The following is a 15,563-nucleotide window of genomic DNA, read 5'->3' as shown; positions in this document are numbered from 1 at the left end:
TTCGTGGGAGCAGGTGAACCTAGGATCCTCCTACTCTGCTGCCGTCTTCCTTCCTTATTATAAGTCTCTATATGTGTATGTAAAATGAAGGTATTATTTCCCCCATTTCATTATGCGAATAATTTAAAACAGTTTTCAACAATTTACCAAACATAAAATACTTTAAAACATATAATCAGAGCCAGGGAAATAGAAATATTATTTAAGTAAGATACCAGTTGGTGGGAGGAAGAACATTGCAGATTACTAAGAAGCTATTGCAAAGGCCACATTTTGAGATACCACATTTGTATCATCTGGGAACAAAGTCTTGTGATAGATTCATACTTGCTTAAAGGCCAAGAAGTACCACTTCATTTTTGGACAGTTCTCTGTAAAGAATGTCACTTCTTAGTTGGGCTTTATTTCATAGTATGACAATTGGTATTTTGAGATTTCCCTTTTTAAGAGGACTTAGATTACCTATGATCTGAGGTAGAATTCCATTTTTTTAGGCTTATTTATTTTGAGAGAGAGCGCACATGCACGTGAGAGGACGCATCGGGGGAGGGGCAGAGGCAGAGGGAGAGAGAATCTTAAGCAGGCTCTGTGCTCAGCAAGAAGCCAGACGCGGGGCTGGATCTCACCACCCTGAGATCATGACATGAGCTGAAATCTAGAGTAAGAGGCTTAACCAGCTGAACCACCCAGGCGCCCCAAAATTCCATTTGTTTTAAAAACAATACAGATATACCGGAATAGTTAGTATGTTTGATACCCTATTGTGAAACATAGTAATTTAAAATACTTGCTTCTTCCTGTTTCACAAAAATGTTGCAATGACAAATGGAAATATGATATTGCAAATACAAATAGTATTTTGTTTTTCAAAATGGTTTACCAGTTGTTCTAGTGCCTTTTTTGAATATCATTTTTGTCCTTACTAAATTTTGATGCCATCTTTCCTAATTTTTTTTTTTTTTTGTATACACAGTCTATTTTGAGGGACCATTTATTTTCTAATGATAGGAGTGGTTTTAGTATTTGTAGTCCTTTATCATTGTTCTTCCTCTTAAAATCTTTTTGGCTTTTCTTAGTTCTCATTTTTAAGTTTTTAAAAATGTATGTGCCATATTAATGTGAAGAGATGTATATTATATTGCAATATAATTGTAATAAGATGTCACAAGTCAAAAAATAGAGAATAGGAAGTATTTGGCATGGGAATCTATAGTTACAAAAATCTGAAACTTTATAATTCAACAGTTTAAGGTGGTGTAACACCTTGTTCAGTGTATTCTTAGTCGTAATTATATTATTAGTAATTTTTTTTCATTGCAAGCTCTGCATTTCTTTGATAAGGTCTTTCTCTATATACAGTAGCCCCCCCCTCAGCCATGGGACATACATTCCAAGACCTCAGTGAATGCCTAAAACCATGGATAGTACCAAAACCTATATGTACTGTTTTTTCCATTCATATATAGCTATGGTAGAGTTTAATGTATAAATTAGGCACAGTAAGAGATTAAAAATAATAACTAATAATAAAATAGAACAGTTATAACAAATATAATAAAAGTTATGTGAGTGTGGTGTCTCTGTCTCTCAAAATGTTATATTGTACTATATTCACCCTTCTTGTGATGATGTGAAATGATAAGATGCCTACATGATGAGATGAAGTTAGGTGAATGATGTAGGCATTATTATGTAACATTAGGCTACTATCGATCTTCTGCCCATAATGTCAAAAGGAGGATTCATCTGCTTCCACACCACAGGTAATTGAAACTGTGGATAAGGAGTGGCTATTATACCTAGCAACTCATAGAGGAAACATCTCTTTTTCAACTTAACCCTTGGTATTTCTTACTTTTTCAATTTTTTATTTCATGATGACATACAGAGTAGTTAACAGTATTTCATAGAAATTGGTATATTGACTGGTGTAGACTTTTTACAATCATTTAACATTGTTGTAGTACATGTTTTTCAATAGCTTTTAAGTGATTTCAAAAATATTTAATAGAATAAATGTTAGAGATAAATAATGAACTGACTCAGACATGAAGCTCTTAAGTGGCTGTAGTTTTATGTGACTTATAGAGAAATTTGTCTTTGAAAACTTGAGGGTTGTTTCTAAACATTTATTAGTTTGGGAAAATGATTGAGAGAGCATGACATCAGTCCTGGCTTTGGCATCTTGAGTCAGACATTAGATGTTCTACTTAAACCTTTCTGTTATCTGTGAATAATGTGCAAATTTATTTGTTAGTTTAAAATGGCAATCGTTTTATTATATTCTGTTCCCGTTATTCATAGTTTAAAAAAGAATATGGGCTTATATTTTTATCTATTATTAAATATTCCATAAACTTTTTAACACCATTTAGTTAATAAACCATGCTTTGAAAGAACTAATGGAAGTAGAAGAAGTGAGTGAAAATGTATTACAAGTTCACCTAAATGGTAAGTATGTCATCATTTTGCCATTGGAAATGATATAAGCCATAGAAGCTTTTTATAATATAAAGTTTAATTTACTGGTATGTTTTAAAGGTGGGTAATAGTCGTAATTTAAGAACTTGATCCATGTTTAACAACTTTTACTTTAATGTACACAATATTTTTAGAAATTAAAAAAAAATAATAATAAATGAGGTATGTAACGACTCTTGGTTTTTTGTCTTTCTTTTCTTTTTTTAAAATAAAAGAACCCCAAGGAAGATAGTTCTTTGAGTCTACCAAATGTCTTCATTGCTGAGTTTCAAAAAGGAAGTAATGTTATAACAGACTTTTCACTTTTTTCTTTCTAGTTAAATTTAAAAACCATTAGAAAGCTTACTTGACTGCAAAATAATCTGCACTGTATCAAATATTTCATTTTAATTAAATACTTTTAAATGGGCTTTATTTCAGGACTACTGCAGATCAATGATAAAATTGCCCTAAAGGAAATCACAAGGCAGTTAAATCTGGAAAATGTAGTTGGAGATAAAGTTTTTGTAAGTATCATTTATGTTCTTCTATTAAACAGGGTTTAACGTTTATATGCCATATTTTCCTATTTTTGGAAGGCTAGGGAGGGTTCAGAGATTCTAAATTGAAATGTGAAAGATTCTTATAAAAAAGTATAATGTACTAGGATGCATTTATTCATCATATCTTTATGTTAAGACTTTTTTGAAGTAGATGATACTAACTATAAAATAGCCAAGAAATCCATGTTTATGTAGATATTATCTGAGTTTCTTTATCTGTGAGATAAATACTTTGGTTCCCTATCTTTGGAGATAATTTAATATATTTTTTAAAGTACTACACTCACCCTATTTTTTAGTCTTCTGAGACTTGGGTAGCTGGGAGTAATGGAAAATGTGCTGAATTTAAAGCTGCAAAAGGTGGATTTGAGTCTTGTCTTAAAACCGTTTCCTACTTGATAATCATGGCTAATGAGTATTTCAGAAGTTCAAATTTCTCATCTGTGTTAAATGTGCATTATCTTTATTATACTTCACAGATTTAGTCTAAAGACAAAAGGAAGCATTGAACATAATTTAAGTTTAAAAAATGCTGGATTGGTAATGTACTATACAAATGTCAGTTGTCTCTTATTAAAATGTTTTCAGAAACTTAATTCATGTCTCATTATTGTAACAGCTTGGAACCTTAGGATAGTGAAATCAGTAATGTAAATGAAACTGATTAGAAATGTTCTGGAACTTTCATTAAACTTTTTACCCTATCACTTGATTTAAAGGGTTGAAAAGAAATATGATTAATTTACAGCTACTTTATTTTTCATAATGAAATGACTTAACCTCATATTGCTTATTCAGTTGAAGTCAGAGTTGTGTACATCCCACGTTCATTTTCTGCTCACTGGTGGTCATACAGTGTTATCACTCTACAGTGTCTACTCCATTCTGCAATGACACAGCCATTGTCGTGTAAGCCTCTTAGCATTTAGTAATTTCATTCTTTAGTAATTACCTATAAAAAGGTAAACCAGTCATGTGTTACCCTTCCACACTGTCTGCAGGTTCAAAATGCCCCTTCTGTAAGTCTGACATTCTTCCTCCTCTTTAGAATGTAATGTTGAATACAGTGGCTTGCTTGGTCAAGGACACTTACTATTATGTAGGCTCAGTTTGGCTTTTGGTTTGCAACTGGTGTAGACTGGGGTTTCTAACTTTCCTAATTGGACCTATTCTTATTGGATTCATAGGAAATCATAAAAGGCACAATTGTTTATTATTCTAGTCATTACTGTTATCTTAATCATCACATGTAGTGATTATTAGTTTAACTTCTACATTATATAGATAAGTCACCTGAGGCTCAGAGAGCATAATTAGTTTGCCTAATTTTCTTTGAAGGTCATAAAATGGATATTGGGATATTAAGAATCTAAGTCACTTAACCCAGAGCCTTTCTCTTTTGATATACTTATAGCAAATTTGTATATTCCTATACATATATACATACATGTATTTATATATAAATATGCATGTATATTAATTAAGGATATTCTTCTAATACGTGCATATGTATTTATATAATTACATACAGTAAAGGTCAGGTGTAACTGTCTTTAAAAAAAAAGCAAAAGACAAGCAACCTTTGAATAACTTTGACCACTGATTCACCCACAGATTGCCTCTGAGCTTTTGTTTATATTATGGTAAATGCCTCTTGCCCTAACTACCTTGAAAATAATGTTGATTTGACAACATACAGTTATTATAAAATATGTGGAAGTTCTTAAAAACCTATTAGGCTATTTTATATCACTTCTCTCAATTGCAAAACAAACAAGTGGGTTTCTTTTGTCCTGTACATCTTCACAAATTTAAAGTTGGCTATTTCTTTTTTTTTTTTTTTTTTTTTAAAGATTTTATTTATTTATTTGACAGAGAGAGACACAGCGAGAGAGGGAACACAAGCAGGGGGAGTGGGAGAGGGAGAAGCAGGCTCCCCACAGAGCAGGGAGCCCGATGCGGGACTCGATCCCAGGACCCTGGGATCATGACCTGAGCCGAAGGCAGTCGCTTAACCGACTGAGCCACCCAGGCGCCCCAAAAGTTGGCTATTTCTTTAAATTAAAAAATCTAAATGAAGTAAAAATTAATGACTTAAATGAAAAAAATATTTTAACAGAGCCCTTATCCACAAGTTGGAACATCTGGATAATGCATCTGCTACTCTGTTAATTCCCATGTAGAATATTTAAGTTGTATCCAAAAATGTTTTGGCTGTGTTCCAAGTAAACATAGCCAAATTTGATATGATATATACAAATTCTGTAGTATGCTCTTGAATAGGGAAAAACTATTGTAGTATGTAATAATTGAGGCAAATTTCTTCTCCCATTTCCTTTTGGATCTCACTTAAGTTTGTGCTCATTTTTTTTTAATAGTATGTTTTATTTTTTTGTTGTTGGTATTTAAATTTTAGTTAACATATAGTGTAATACTAGTTTCAGGAGTAGAATTTAGTGGTTCATCACTTATATATAACACCCAGTGCTCCTTAATACCCATCACCCATTTAGTCCATCCCCTGCCCACCCTCCCCTCCATTAACCCTCAGTTTGTTCCCTGTTGTTAAGAGTCTCTTATGGTTTGCCTCCCCCTCTTTTTCCCCTTTCCCTGTGTTCATTTGTTCTATTTCTTAAATGTCACTTATGAGTGAAATCATATGGTCATTTTTTTTAGTGGTACAAATTAATCTGAGACTTGAAAGAGCTTAATCTATTTGAAGATACAAAGTGCAATGATTTCTGGTTCTCTGTGTTTAGAATACAGCAAGTCTTAAAAACTACCTTTAAATTAAAGTTAACATCTTTACAGACTTTATCCAGAAAATAAAAAATTTTGAGCATGACAAGGTAATGCCATTTTCAATACTATGCCATCTCTCCTTTTATATTGAAGTTTTTAATGGTGCACATGGAAGTATCCAGCTCAGAATCTGGCCACTGACTAGGAAAAAGTAGATACATAGTGTCTATATAATGTCTAAGAATCAGATAGTCCTCTTTTATTCTTTATTTCATTAAACTTTTAGCTATGGTGTCTTTTTTGTTATTCAGGGAAGTTTTGCTGAAAACCTTTCATTTCTTCTGGAAGCTTTAAAAAAAGGTAAATATTAACATAATTAATACCACCAAAAGGTATCTTTTAGCTTTATTTTTCCCCTGATTATAAAGGTGTTACATATTTTTACAAAAAGCAAAAATGTAAAAAACCATAATAAAGTGATCACTGTAATGCCACAACTGTTACAGTGACTATCCCAATTATTATTATTTTTTAAGAAGTCTCCACATCAGGGTGCCTGGGTGGCTCAGTCGTTAAGCGTCTGCCTTCGGCTCAGGTCGTGATCCCAGGGTCCTGGGATCGAGTCCCACATCGGGCTCCCTCCTCGGCAGGAAGCCTGCTCTCCCTCTCCCACTCCCGCTGCTTGTGTTCCTGCTCTCGCTATCTCTGTCTCTGTCAAATAAATAAATAAAATCTTTAAAAAAAAAAAAAAAAAAAAAAAAAAAAGAAGTCTCCACGTCAAAAGTGGGGCTTGAACTCATGACCCTGAGATCAAGACTGAGCCGAGATCAAGAGTCGGACATGTGACTGAGCTGCTCACACAGCCACCCCATGATTATCCCAGTTAACATTTGGTTTCATGTCTTTATTCACCTGCAGTGAATGTGATGCAGATGGGCATAATTTTTTATAAGAATAAAATGATTTTCTATATTGTATAATGTATATCTTGTTCACTTATGTAACAGGATGTAGTGAGCACCTGTGTCAGTAAATAGTGAGCTACACCATCATTTTTATGGTTCTCATATATTCTATTTTATAAATTAGCTATACTTAAAATGTAATAAATTAGAAGTTACTAATCACCAGTTATGAATTTTGATTTCTAACTTTGTATAATTAGGAAGAAATGCTTAGGTGATTATTTAGATATTTCCTAGGGTAAATTTTAATGAGTAGAATTCTGGATTAAACAGTACCACATTTAAAAGAAAAATTATAGGGGTGCCTGGGGTGGCTTATTCTGTTAAGTTTCTGCCTTTGGCTCAAGTCATAATCCCAGGGTCCTGGATTCGAGCCCTGCATCGGGCTCCCTACTCAGCAGGGAGCCTGCTTCTCTCTCTCCCTCTGCCTGCCGCTCCATCTGCTTGTGCTCTGTCAAATAAATAAATAAAATCTTTAAATAAAAATAATTAAAAAAATAATACTTATAGGGGCACCTGGGTGGCTCAGTTGTTAAGCGTCTGCCTTCGGCTCAGGTTATGATCCCAGGAACCTGGGATTGAGTCCCGGGAAGGCTCCTTGCTCAGCGGGGAGTCTGCTTCTCCCTGTCCCTCTGCCCCTCCCCTTGCTCATGCTCTCTCTGTCTCTCTCTCTCAAATAAATAAATAAATCTCAGGAAGGAAGGAAGGGGACAAAGGGGGAAAGAAAGAAAGGGGGAAAGGGAAAAAAGGAAGAATAGAACCAAACTACCCTAGAAATTCAATTTTAAATCTAAACATATTTAAGGGTACCTTTTCCTTTTCAACTTTTATTCACAATTATTAATTTTCATGTCTGCCTAAGAGAAAAAAATACATCTCTTAGTTTGATATGCATTATTGTGCTGTTGATGCTCATCACTTCATATTTTTATTAAACACTGATATTTCCTGGTTTATGTATTTCTTGTTGATTCTTTGCCTTATTTTGGTGGTGTTTATCCCATACTCATTTATGGGAATTCTTTTTGGACTTCTGTGCTGAAAAGAAATTTTAAATTTTTTGTATCATCAGTATTTTTCTCCAGATTTTGAAGGCATTGACTTCTGTTTTCATCTAATACATATATTTCGTAATTTGGCGGGAGTTTATTTTGATAAGGTGTGAAGTGGAGAACTAATCTTGTATAAGCCACTTTTCCCCATTGATTTATAATGGTATATTTTATCAAATACTACATTTCTTTTTTTTTAAGATTTTATTTATTTGTCAGAGGGAGAAAGACTGCACAAGCAGGGTGAGCAGCGGGCAGAGGGAGAAGCAGGCTCCCCATTGAGCAAGGAGCCCGATGCAGGACTCCAACCCTGGGCCCTGGGGTCATGACCTGAGCTGAAGGCAGACGCTTAACCAACTGAGCCACCCAGGCATCCCTCAAATGCTACATTTCTATATTATATAGTTCTGTTTATAGACTCTTTGAGTAGTCCTTGTGGTTTTCATGACATATAGGTTACTGTATGTTTTGTTATCTGTTAAGTGTTCCCTTATCAGATTTTCTTTTAACTTGTTTATGTGAATATAAAGCCTTAAACCTTAAGGTAATAGTGATTCTTCTGCCCTTGTAGTTTCTCCCGTTGTAATGAGAAAAATGAATTCACAGAGTCATGTTGAACTTTCCCCTGTTGTTGAAATATTAAAACTTTGTTGGGGTGCCTTAAAAAAAACTGTGGTTAGAAGGAGTTAAAAGTGGCTTTGGTTGAATTTCCTAGTTTAATGATTATTTATAAAAATTATAAATACTTGGGAAGATAGTTTGCATTTCTGCTAACTAAACAAGTCTCTTTTGAAGCAAAAGTTTTGTTCATAAGTTAGTGACTCCCTTTATTATTAATCCCAAAGTGTTTTGGTCTATTTAGGTGTTAAGAGATCCTTGTCAATTTTATGATGACAGAAGATTATATTTACATACTTTTAAAAACAACAGTCTTGTCATTTAAATAATGTTCTTAATTTTTCATCAGTAAACTATAGGGTCACGTAATTAGACTGTGAACTACTTGAGGGCAGTAAGGGCTATCTTGTCCTGTGAATAATTTTTTTGTTGTTGAATAAATGTATAGGCATTGCTAAGTATCCTATGCAAAGTAGGTTTTCAATATATGTTTGTTGAATTGAGTTTTAACAACTAAAGTGTAGTAAATAATTTGGAAACTTAAGAAAGGTTGATATAGTTGCCTCTTAATATATAAAACTCTTATTTTATCTTAGGTGACCGGTCTAGTAGTTGCCCAGTGATCTTCATATTAGATGAATTTGATCTTTTTGCTCATCATAAAAACCAAACACTCCTCTATAATCTGTTTGACATTTCTCAGTCTGCACAGACTCCACTAGCAGTTATTGGTCTTACATGTAGATTGGTAAGTTTTTCTTTCTATTAAAAAATTGATTATCATATTTAGAAAATTAAAGCTTAATTACTGATATCATCACTTATGTAGGTTATTATATCAGGCATTTTTTCAAATGTGTTGCACTAGTGCCTGTTGCATTTATCCTACTTTTTTTTTTTAATTTTATTTTATTATGTTAATCACCATACATTACATTAGTTTTTGATGTAGTGTTCCATGATTCATTGTTTGCGTATAACACCCAGTGTTCCATGCAATATGTGCCCTACTTAATATCCATCACTGGGCTAACCCATCCCCCCACCTCCCTCCCCTCTAAAACCTTCAGTTTGTTTCTCAGAGTCCATAGTCTCTCATGGTGCATCTCCCCCTCCAATTACCCCCCTTCATTTTTCCTTCCTATCTTCTTTTTATATATATATAAAAAGAAGATATATATTGCATTAAATGTGTATATATATATATATAGTGTTATTTGTTTCAGAGGTACAGGTCTTACACAGTTCACAGCCCGCACCATAGCACATACTCTCCCCAGTGTCCATCACCCAGCCACCCCATTTATCCCATCCCCCACCACTCCAGCAACCCTCCGTTTGTTTCCTGAGAGTAAGAATTCCTCATATCAGTGAGATCATATGATACTTGTCTTTCTCTCTGATTGACTTATTTTCTTAGCGTAATACCCTCTAGTTCTGTCCACGTCATTGCAAATGGCAAGAGTTCGTTTTTTTTGATGGCTGCATAATATTCCATTGTATATATACACCACATCTTTATCCATTCATCTGTTGATGGACGTCTTGGCTCTTTCCATAGTTTGGCTATTGTGGACATTGCTGCTATAAACATTGGGGTGCACGTACCCCTTCAGATCTCTACATTTGTATCTTTGGGGTAAATACCCAGTAGTGCAATTGCTGGGTCGTACGGTAGCTCTATTTTCAAATTTTTGAGGAACCTCCATACTGTTTTCCAGAGTTGGTTGCACCAGCTTGCATTCCCACCAACAGTGTAGGAGGGTTCCCCTTTCTCCACATCCTCGCCAACATCTGTCGTTTCCTGACTTGTTAATTTTAGCCATTCTGACTGGTGTGAGGTGGTATCTCATTGAGGTTTTGATTTGGATTTCCCTGATGCCGAGTGATGTTGAGCACATTTTCATGTGTCTGTTAGCCATTTGGATATCTTCTTTGGAAAAATGTCTGTTCATGTCCTCTGGCCATTTCTTGATTGGATTATTTGTTCTTCGGGTGTTGAGTTTGATAAGTTCTTTATAGATTTTGGATACTCGCCCTTTATCTGATATGTCATTTGCAAATATTTTCTCCCATTCTGTCAGTTGTCTTGGTTTTGTTGACTGTTTCCTTTGCTGTGCAAGAGCTTTTTATTCTGATGAAGTCCCAATAGTTCATCTTTGTCCTTGCTTCCCTTGCCTTTGGCGATGTTTCTAGGAAGAAGTTGCTGCGGCTGACGTCAAAGAGGTTGCTGCCTTTGTTCTCCTCTAGGATTTTGATGGATTCCTGTCTCACATTTAGGTCTTTCATCCATTTTGAGTCTATTTTTGTGTGTGGTGTAAGGAAATGGTCCAGTTTCATTCTCCTGCATGTGGCTGTCCAATTTTCCCAACACCATTTGTGAGGAAACTGTCTTTTTTCCATTGGACATTCTTTCCTGCTTTGTTGGAGATGAGTTGAGGGTCCATTTCTGGGCTCTCTGTTCTGTTCCATTGATCTATGTGTCTGTTTTTGTGCCAGTACCATACTGTCTTGATGATTACAGCTTTGTAATAGGGCTTGAAGTCCGGAATTGTGATGCCAACAGGTTTGCTGTTCTTTTTCAACATTCCTCTGGCTATTCAGGGTCTTTTCTGGTTCCATACAAATTTTAGGATTATTTGTTCCATTTCTTTGAAAAAAGTGGATGGTATTTTGATAGGGATTGCATTAAATGTGTAGATTGCTCTAGGTAGCATTGACATCTTCACAATATTTGTTCTTCCAATCCATGAGCATGGAACTTTTTTCCATTTCTTTGTGTCTTCGTCAATTTCTTTCATGAGTATTTTATAGTTTTCTGAGTACAGATTCTTTGCCTCTTTGGTTAGATTTATTCCTAGGTATCTTACGGTTTTGGGTGCAATTGTAAATGGGATCCACTCCTAAATTTCTCTTCTGTCTTATTGTTGGTGTATAGAAATGCAATTGATTTCTGTACTTGATGTTATATCCTGCCACTTTACTGAATTCCTGTATGAGTTCTAGCAGTTTTGGGGTGGAGTCTTTTGGGTTTTCCACATAAAGTATCATATCATCTGCAAGGAGTGAGAGTTTGACTTCTTTGCTGATTCGGATGCCTTTTATTTCTTTTTGTTGTCTAACTGCTGTGGTTAGGAATTCTAGTACTATGTTGAAGAGTAGTGGTGATAGTGGACATCCCTGCCGTGTTCCTGACCTTGGGGGAAAAGCTCTCAGTTTTTCCCCATTAAGAATGATACTCGCTATGGGTTTTTCATATATGGCTTTTATGATATTGAGGTATGTACCCTCTGTCCCTACACTCTGAAGAGTTTTAATCAAGAAAGGATGCTCTACTTTGTCAAATGCTTTTTCTGCATCTATTGAGAGGATCATATGGTTCTTGTTCTTTCTTTTATTAATGTATTGTATTACATTGATTGATTTGCGGATGTTGAACCAACCTTGCAGCCCAGGAATAAATCCCGCTTGGTCGTGGTGAATAATTCTTTTAATGTACTGTTGGATCCTACTGACTAGTATTTTGGCGAGAATTTTTGCATCCATGCTCATCAGGGATATTGGTCTGTAATTCTCCTTTTTGATGGGGTCTTTATCTGATTTTGGGATCAAGGTAATGCTGGCCTCATAAAATGAGTTTGGAAGTTTTTCTTCCGTTTCTATTTTTTGGAACAGTTTCAGAAGAATAGGGATTAATTCTTCTTGAAATGTTTGGTAGAATTCCCCTGGGAAGCCATCTGGCCCTGAGCTCTTGTTTGTTGGGAGATTTTTGATGACTGCTTCAATTTCCTTAGTGGTTATGGGTCTGTTCAGGTTTTCTATTTCTTCCTGGTTCAGTTTTGGTGGTTTATACATCTCTAGGAATGCATCCATTTCTTCCAGATTATCTAATTTGCTGGCCTATAGTTGCTCATAATATGATCTTATAATTGTTTTTATTTCTTTGGTGTTGGTTGTGATCTCTCCTCTTTCATTCATGATTTTATTTGGGTCTTTCTTTTGTCCTTTTGATAAGTCTGGCCAGGGGTCTATCAATCTTATTAATTCTTTCAAAGAACCAGCTCCTAGTTTCGTAGATCTCTTCTACTGTTCTTTTGGTTTCTGTTTCATTGATTTCTGCTCTGATCTTCATTATTGCTCTTCTCCTGCTGTGTTTCGGCTTTATTTGCTGTTCTTTCTCCAGCTCCTTTAGGTGTAGGGTTAGGTTGTGTATTTGAGACCTTTCTTGTTTCTTGAAGGACCGCCTTGCTGCATCCCAAAGATTTTGAACAGTTGTGTTTTCATTTTCATTTGTTTCCATGAATTTTTTAAATTCTTTAATTTCCTGGTTGACCCATTCATTCTTTAGTAGGATGCTCTTTAGACTCCATCTATTTGAGTTCTTTCCGACTTTCCTCTTGTGATTGAGTTCTAGTTTCAAAGCATTGTGGTCCGAAAATAGGCAGGGAATGAGCCCAGTCTTTTGGTGCCAGTTGAGACCTGATTCGTGACCTAGGATGTGATCTATTCTGGAGAATGTTCCATTGGCACTAGAAAAGAATGTGTATTCTGTTGCTTTGGGATGGAATGTTCTTAATATATCTGTGAAGTCCATTTATTCCAGTGTGTCATTTAAAGCCTTTATTTCCTTGTTGATCTTTTGCTTAGATGATCTGTCCATTTCAGTGAGGGGGGTGATAAAGTCCTCTACTATTATTGTATTGTTGTCGATGTGTTTCTTTGATTTTGTTATTAATTGGCTTACATAATTGGCTGCTGCCATGTTAGGGGCATAGATATTTACAATTGTTAGATTTTCTTTTTGGATAAACCCCTTAAGTAGGATATAGTATCCTTCCTCATCTCTTATTATTGTCTTTGGTTTAAAATCTAATTTGTCGGGGGCGCCTGGGTGGCTCAGTTGTTAAGCGTCTGCCTTCTGCTCAGGTCATGGTCCCAGGGTCCTGGAATTGAGCCCCACATCGGGCTCCCTGCTTGCGCAGAAAGCCTGCTTCTCTCCCACTCCCCCTGCTTGTGTTCCCTCTTGTGCTGTGTCTCTCTCTGTCAAATAAGTAAAATCTTTAAAAAATAATAATAAAATAAAATCTAATTTGTCTGATATAAGGATTGCCACCCCAGCTTTCTTTTGATGTCTGTTAACATGGTAAATGGTTTTCCACCCCCTCACTTTCAATCTGGAGGTGTCTTTGGGTCTAAAATGAGTCTCTTGCAGACAGCATATTGAAGGGTCTTGTTTTTTTATCCAGTCTGATACCCTTTGTCTTTTGATTAGGGCATTTAGCCCATTTACATTCAGGGTAACTATTGAAAGATATGAATTTAGTGCCATTGTATTGCCTGTAAGGTGACTGTTACTGTATATTGTCTCTATTCCTTTCTGGTCTATGTTACTTTTAGGCTCTCTCTCTTTGCTTAGAGGACCCCTTTCAATATTTCTTGTAGGGCTGGTTTGGTGTTTGCAAATTCTTTTAGTTCTTGTTTGTCCTGAAAGCTTTTTATCTCTCCTTCTACTTTCAATGACAGCCTAGCTGGATATAGTATTCTTGGCTGCATATTTTACTTGTTTAGTGCTGTGAATATATCATGCTAGTCCTTTCTGGCCTGCCAGGTCTCTGTGGCTAGGTCTGCTGTCAATCTAATATTTCTACCATTGTAGGTTACAGACCTCTTGTCCCCAGCTGCTTTCAGGATTTTCTCTTTTATTGTGAGACTTGTAAGTTTTACCATTAGATATTGAGGTGTTGACCAATTTTTATTGATTTTGAGGGGGTTCTCTGTGTCTCCTGGATTTTGATGCCTGTTTCCTTCCCCAAATTAGGGAATTTCTCTGCTATAATTTCCTCCAATATACCTTCTGCCCCTCTCTCTCTTTCTTCTTCTTCTGGGATCCCAATTATTCTAATATTGTTTCGTCTTGTGGTATCACTTATCTCTCAAATTCTGCCCTCGTGATCCAGTAGTTGTTTATCTCTCCTTTTCTCAGCTTCTTTATTCTCCATCATTGGTCTTCTATATCAGTAATTCTTTCTTCTGCCTCATTTATCCTAGCAGTTAGAACCTCCATTTTTGATTGCACCTCATTAATAGCCTTTTTGATTTTGACTTGGTTAGATTTTAGTTTTATTTCTCCAGAAAGGGATTCTGTAGTATCTTCCATGCTTTTTTCAAGCCCAGCTAGTATCTTTATAATCGTCACTCTCAACTCTAGTTCCGACATCTTACTAATGTCCGTATTGATTAGGTCCCTGGCAGTTGGTACTGCTGCTTGTTCTTTTTTTTGAGGTGAGTTTTTCCGTCTTGTCATTTTGTCCAGAGGAGAATAGATGAATGATAGAACAAAATGCTAACAGGGTAACAACAACCCCAGAAAAATATACACTAAACCAATCAGAAGAGACCCAAACCCGGGGGGAAAAGAAACGGAAAAAAAACAGTGGGGGGGAAATGTGATCAGGCTGGTGAATAGATCAGAGCCACACACTAGATTTTGGGCATATTTTGGTCTGTTAGAAGAAACTTCCTCCCAAAATTTTAAAGAAAGAAAAACATATATGTACAAAAAGAAGGGTAAATACGATGAAGGGATGGAATATGACTGTAAAGATGAAAATTATAAAAGATTTTATAAAAGGAATTGATAAGAAGTTGGTTGAAAAAAGAAAGAAGAGAAATTTTTTAAAAAATTAAAAAAAAAAGGGAATGTGATCAGGCAGGAGACCAGAACAAAGCCATACACTAGAGATTTTGGGTATATTTTGGTCTGTTAGAAGAAACTGTATCCCAAAATTTTAAAGGGAGAACAACTTATATATATACAAAAAATAAGGTTAACTACAGTGAAGGGTTAGAATATGATTCTAAAAATGAAAATTAAAAAAGATTTTTATAAAAGGGATTGATAAGATGTTGGTTGAAAAAGGGAAAAAGACAAATGTGAAAACAATAAAAAAAGAAAAAAATAAAGATAATTTTAAAAATTAACTTTGAAAGACTAAAGAATCATGGGGAAACAAGCCATGAATTCTATGTTCTGTACTCCCCTAGTGCTGGAGTTCTGCTGTTCTCATTGATCAGTAAACTTGGTCTTGGCTGGCTGTTCTTGCTGATCTTCTGGGGGAGGGGCCTGTTGCAGTGATTCTCAAATGTCTTTGCCCGAGGCAGAA

General features: G+C 35.4%; 1 protein-coding gene across 9 annotated transcripts in view; it reads left to right on the top strand.

Annotated features, from left to right (window-relative positions):
* ORC4 (origin recognition complex subunit 4) overlaps window positions 1-15,563 on the top strand; it is a 91,255-nt gene that overhangs the window by 52,070 nt on the left and 23,622 nt on the right. For all 9 annotated transcript variants that reach the window (XM_078070761.1, XM_036064777.2, XM_036064782.2 and 6 more), the window contains 4 exons: window positions 2,376-2,451; window positions 2,902-2,987; window positions 6,077-6,125; window positions 8,997-9,148. In XM_078070761.1, coding sequence (XP_077926887.1) covers window positions 2,376-2,451; window positions 2,902-2,987; window positions 6,077-6,125; window positions 8,997-9,148 — 363 coding nt within the window. The remainder of the gene's footprint in view (window positions 1-2,375; window positions 2,452-2,901; window positions 2,988-6,076; window positions 6,126-8,996; window positions 9,149-15,563) is intronic.

Source organism: Halichoerus grypus, chromosome 4 (assembly GCF_964656455.1).
Source record: "Halichoerus grypus chromosome 4, mHalGry1.hap1.1, whole genome shotgun sequence".
NCBI classification, from domain to species: domain Eukaryota; kingdom Metazoa; phylum Chordata; class Mammalia; order Carnivora; family Phocidae; genus Halichoerus; species Halichoerus grypus.
Note: the sequence above shows the minus strand (reverse complement) of the source record. Positions and strands in the feature narration are given on the sequence as shown.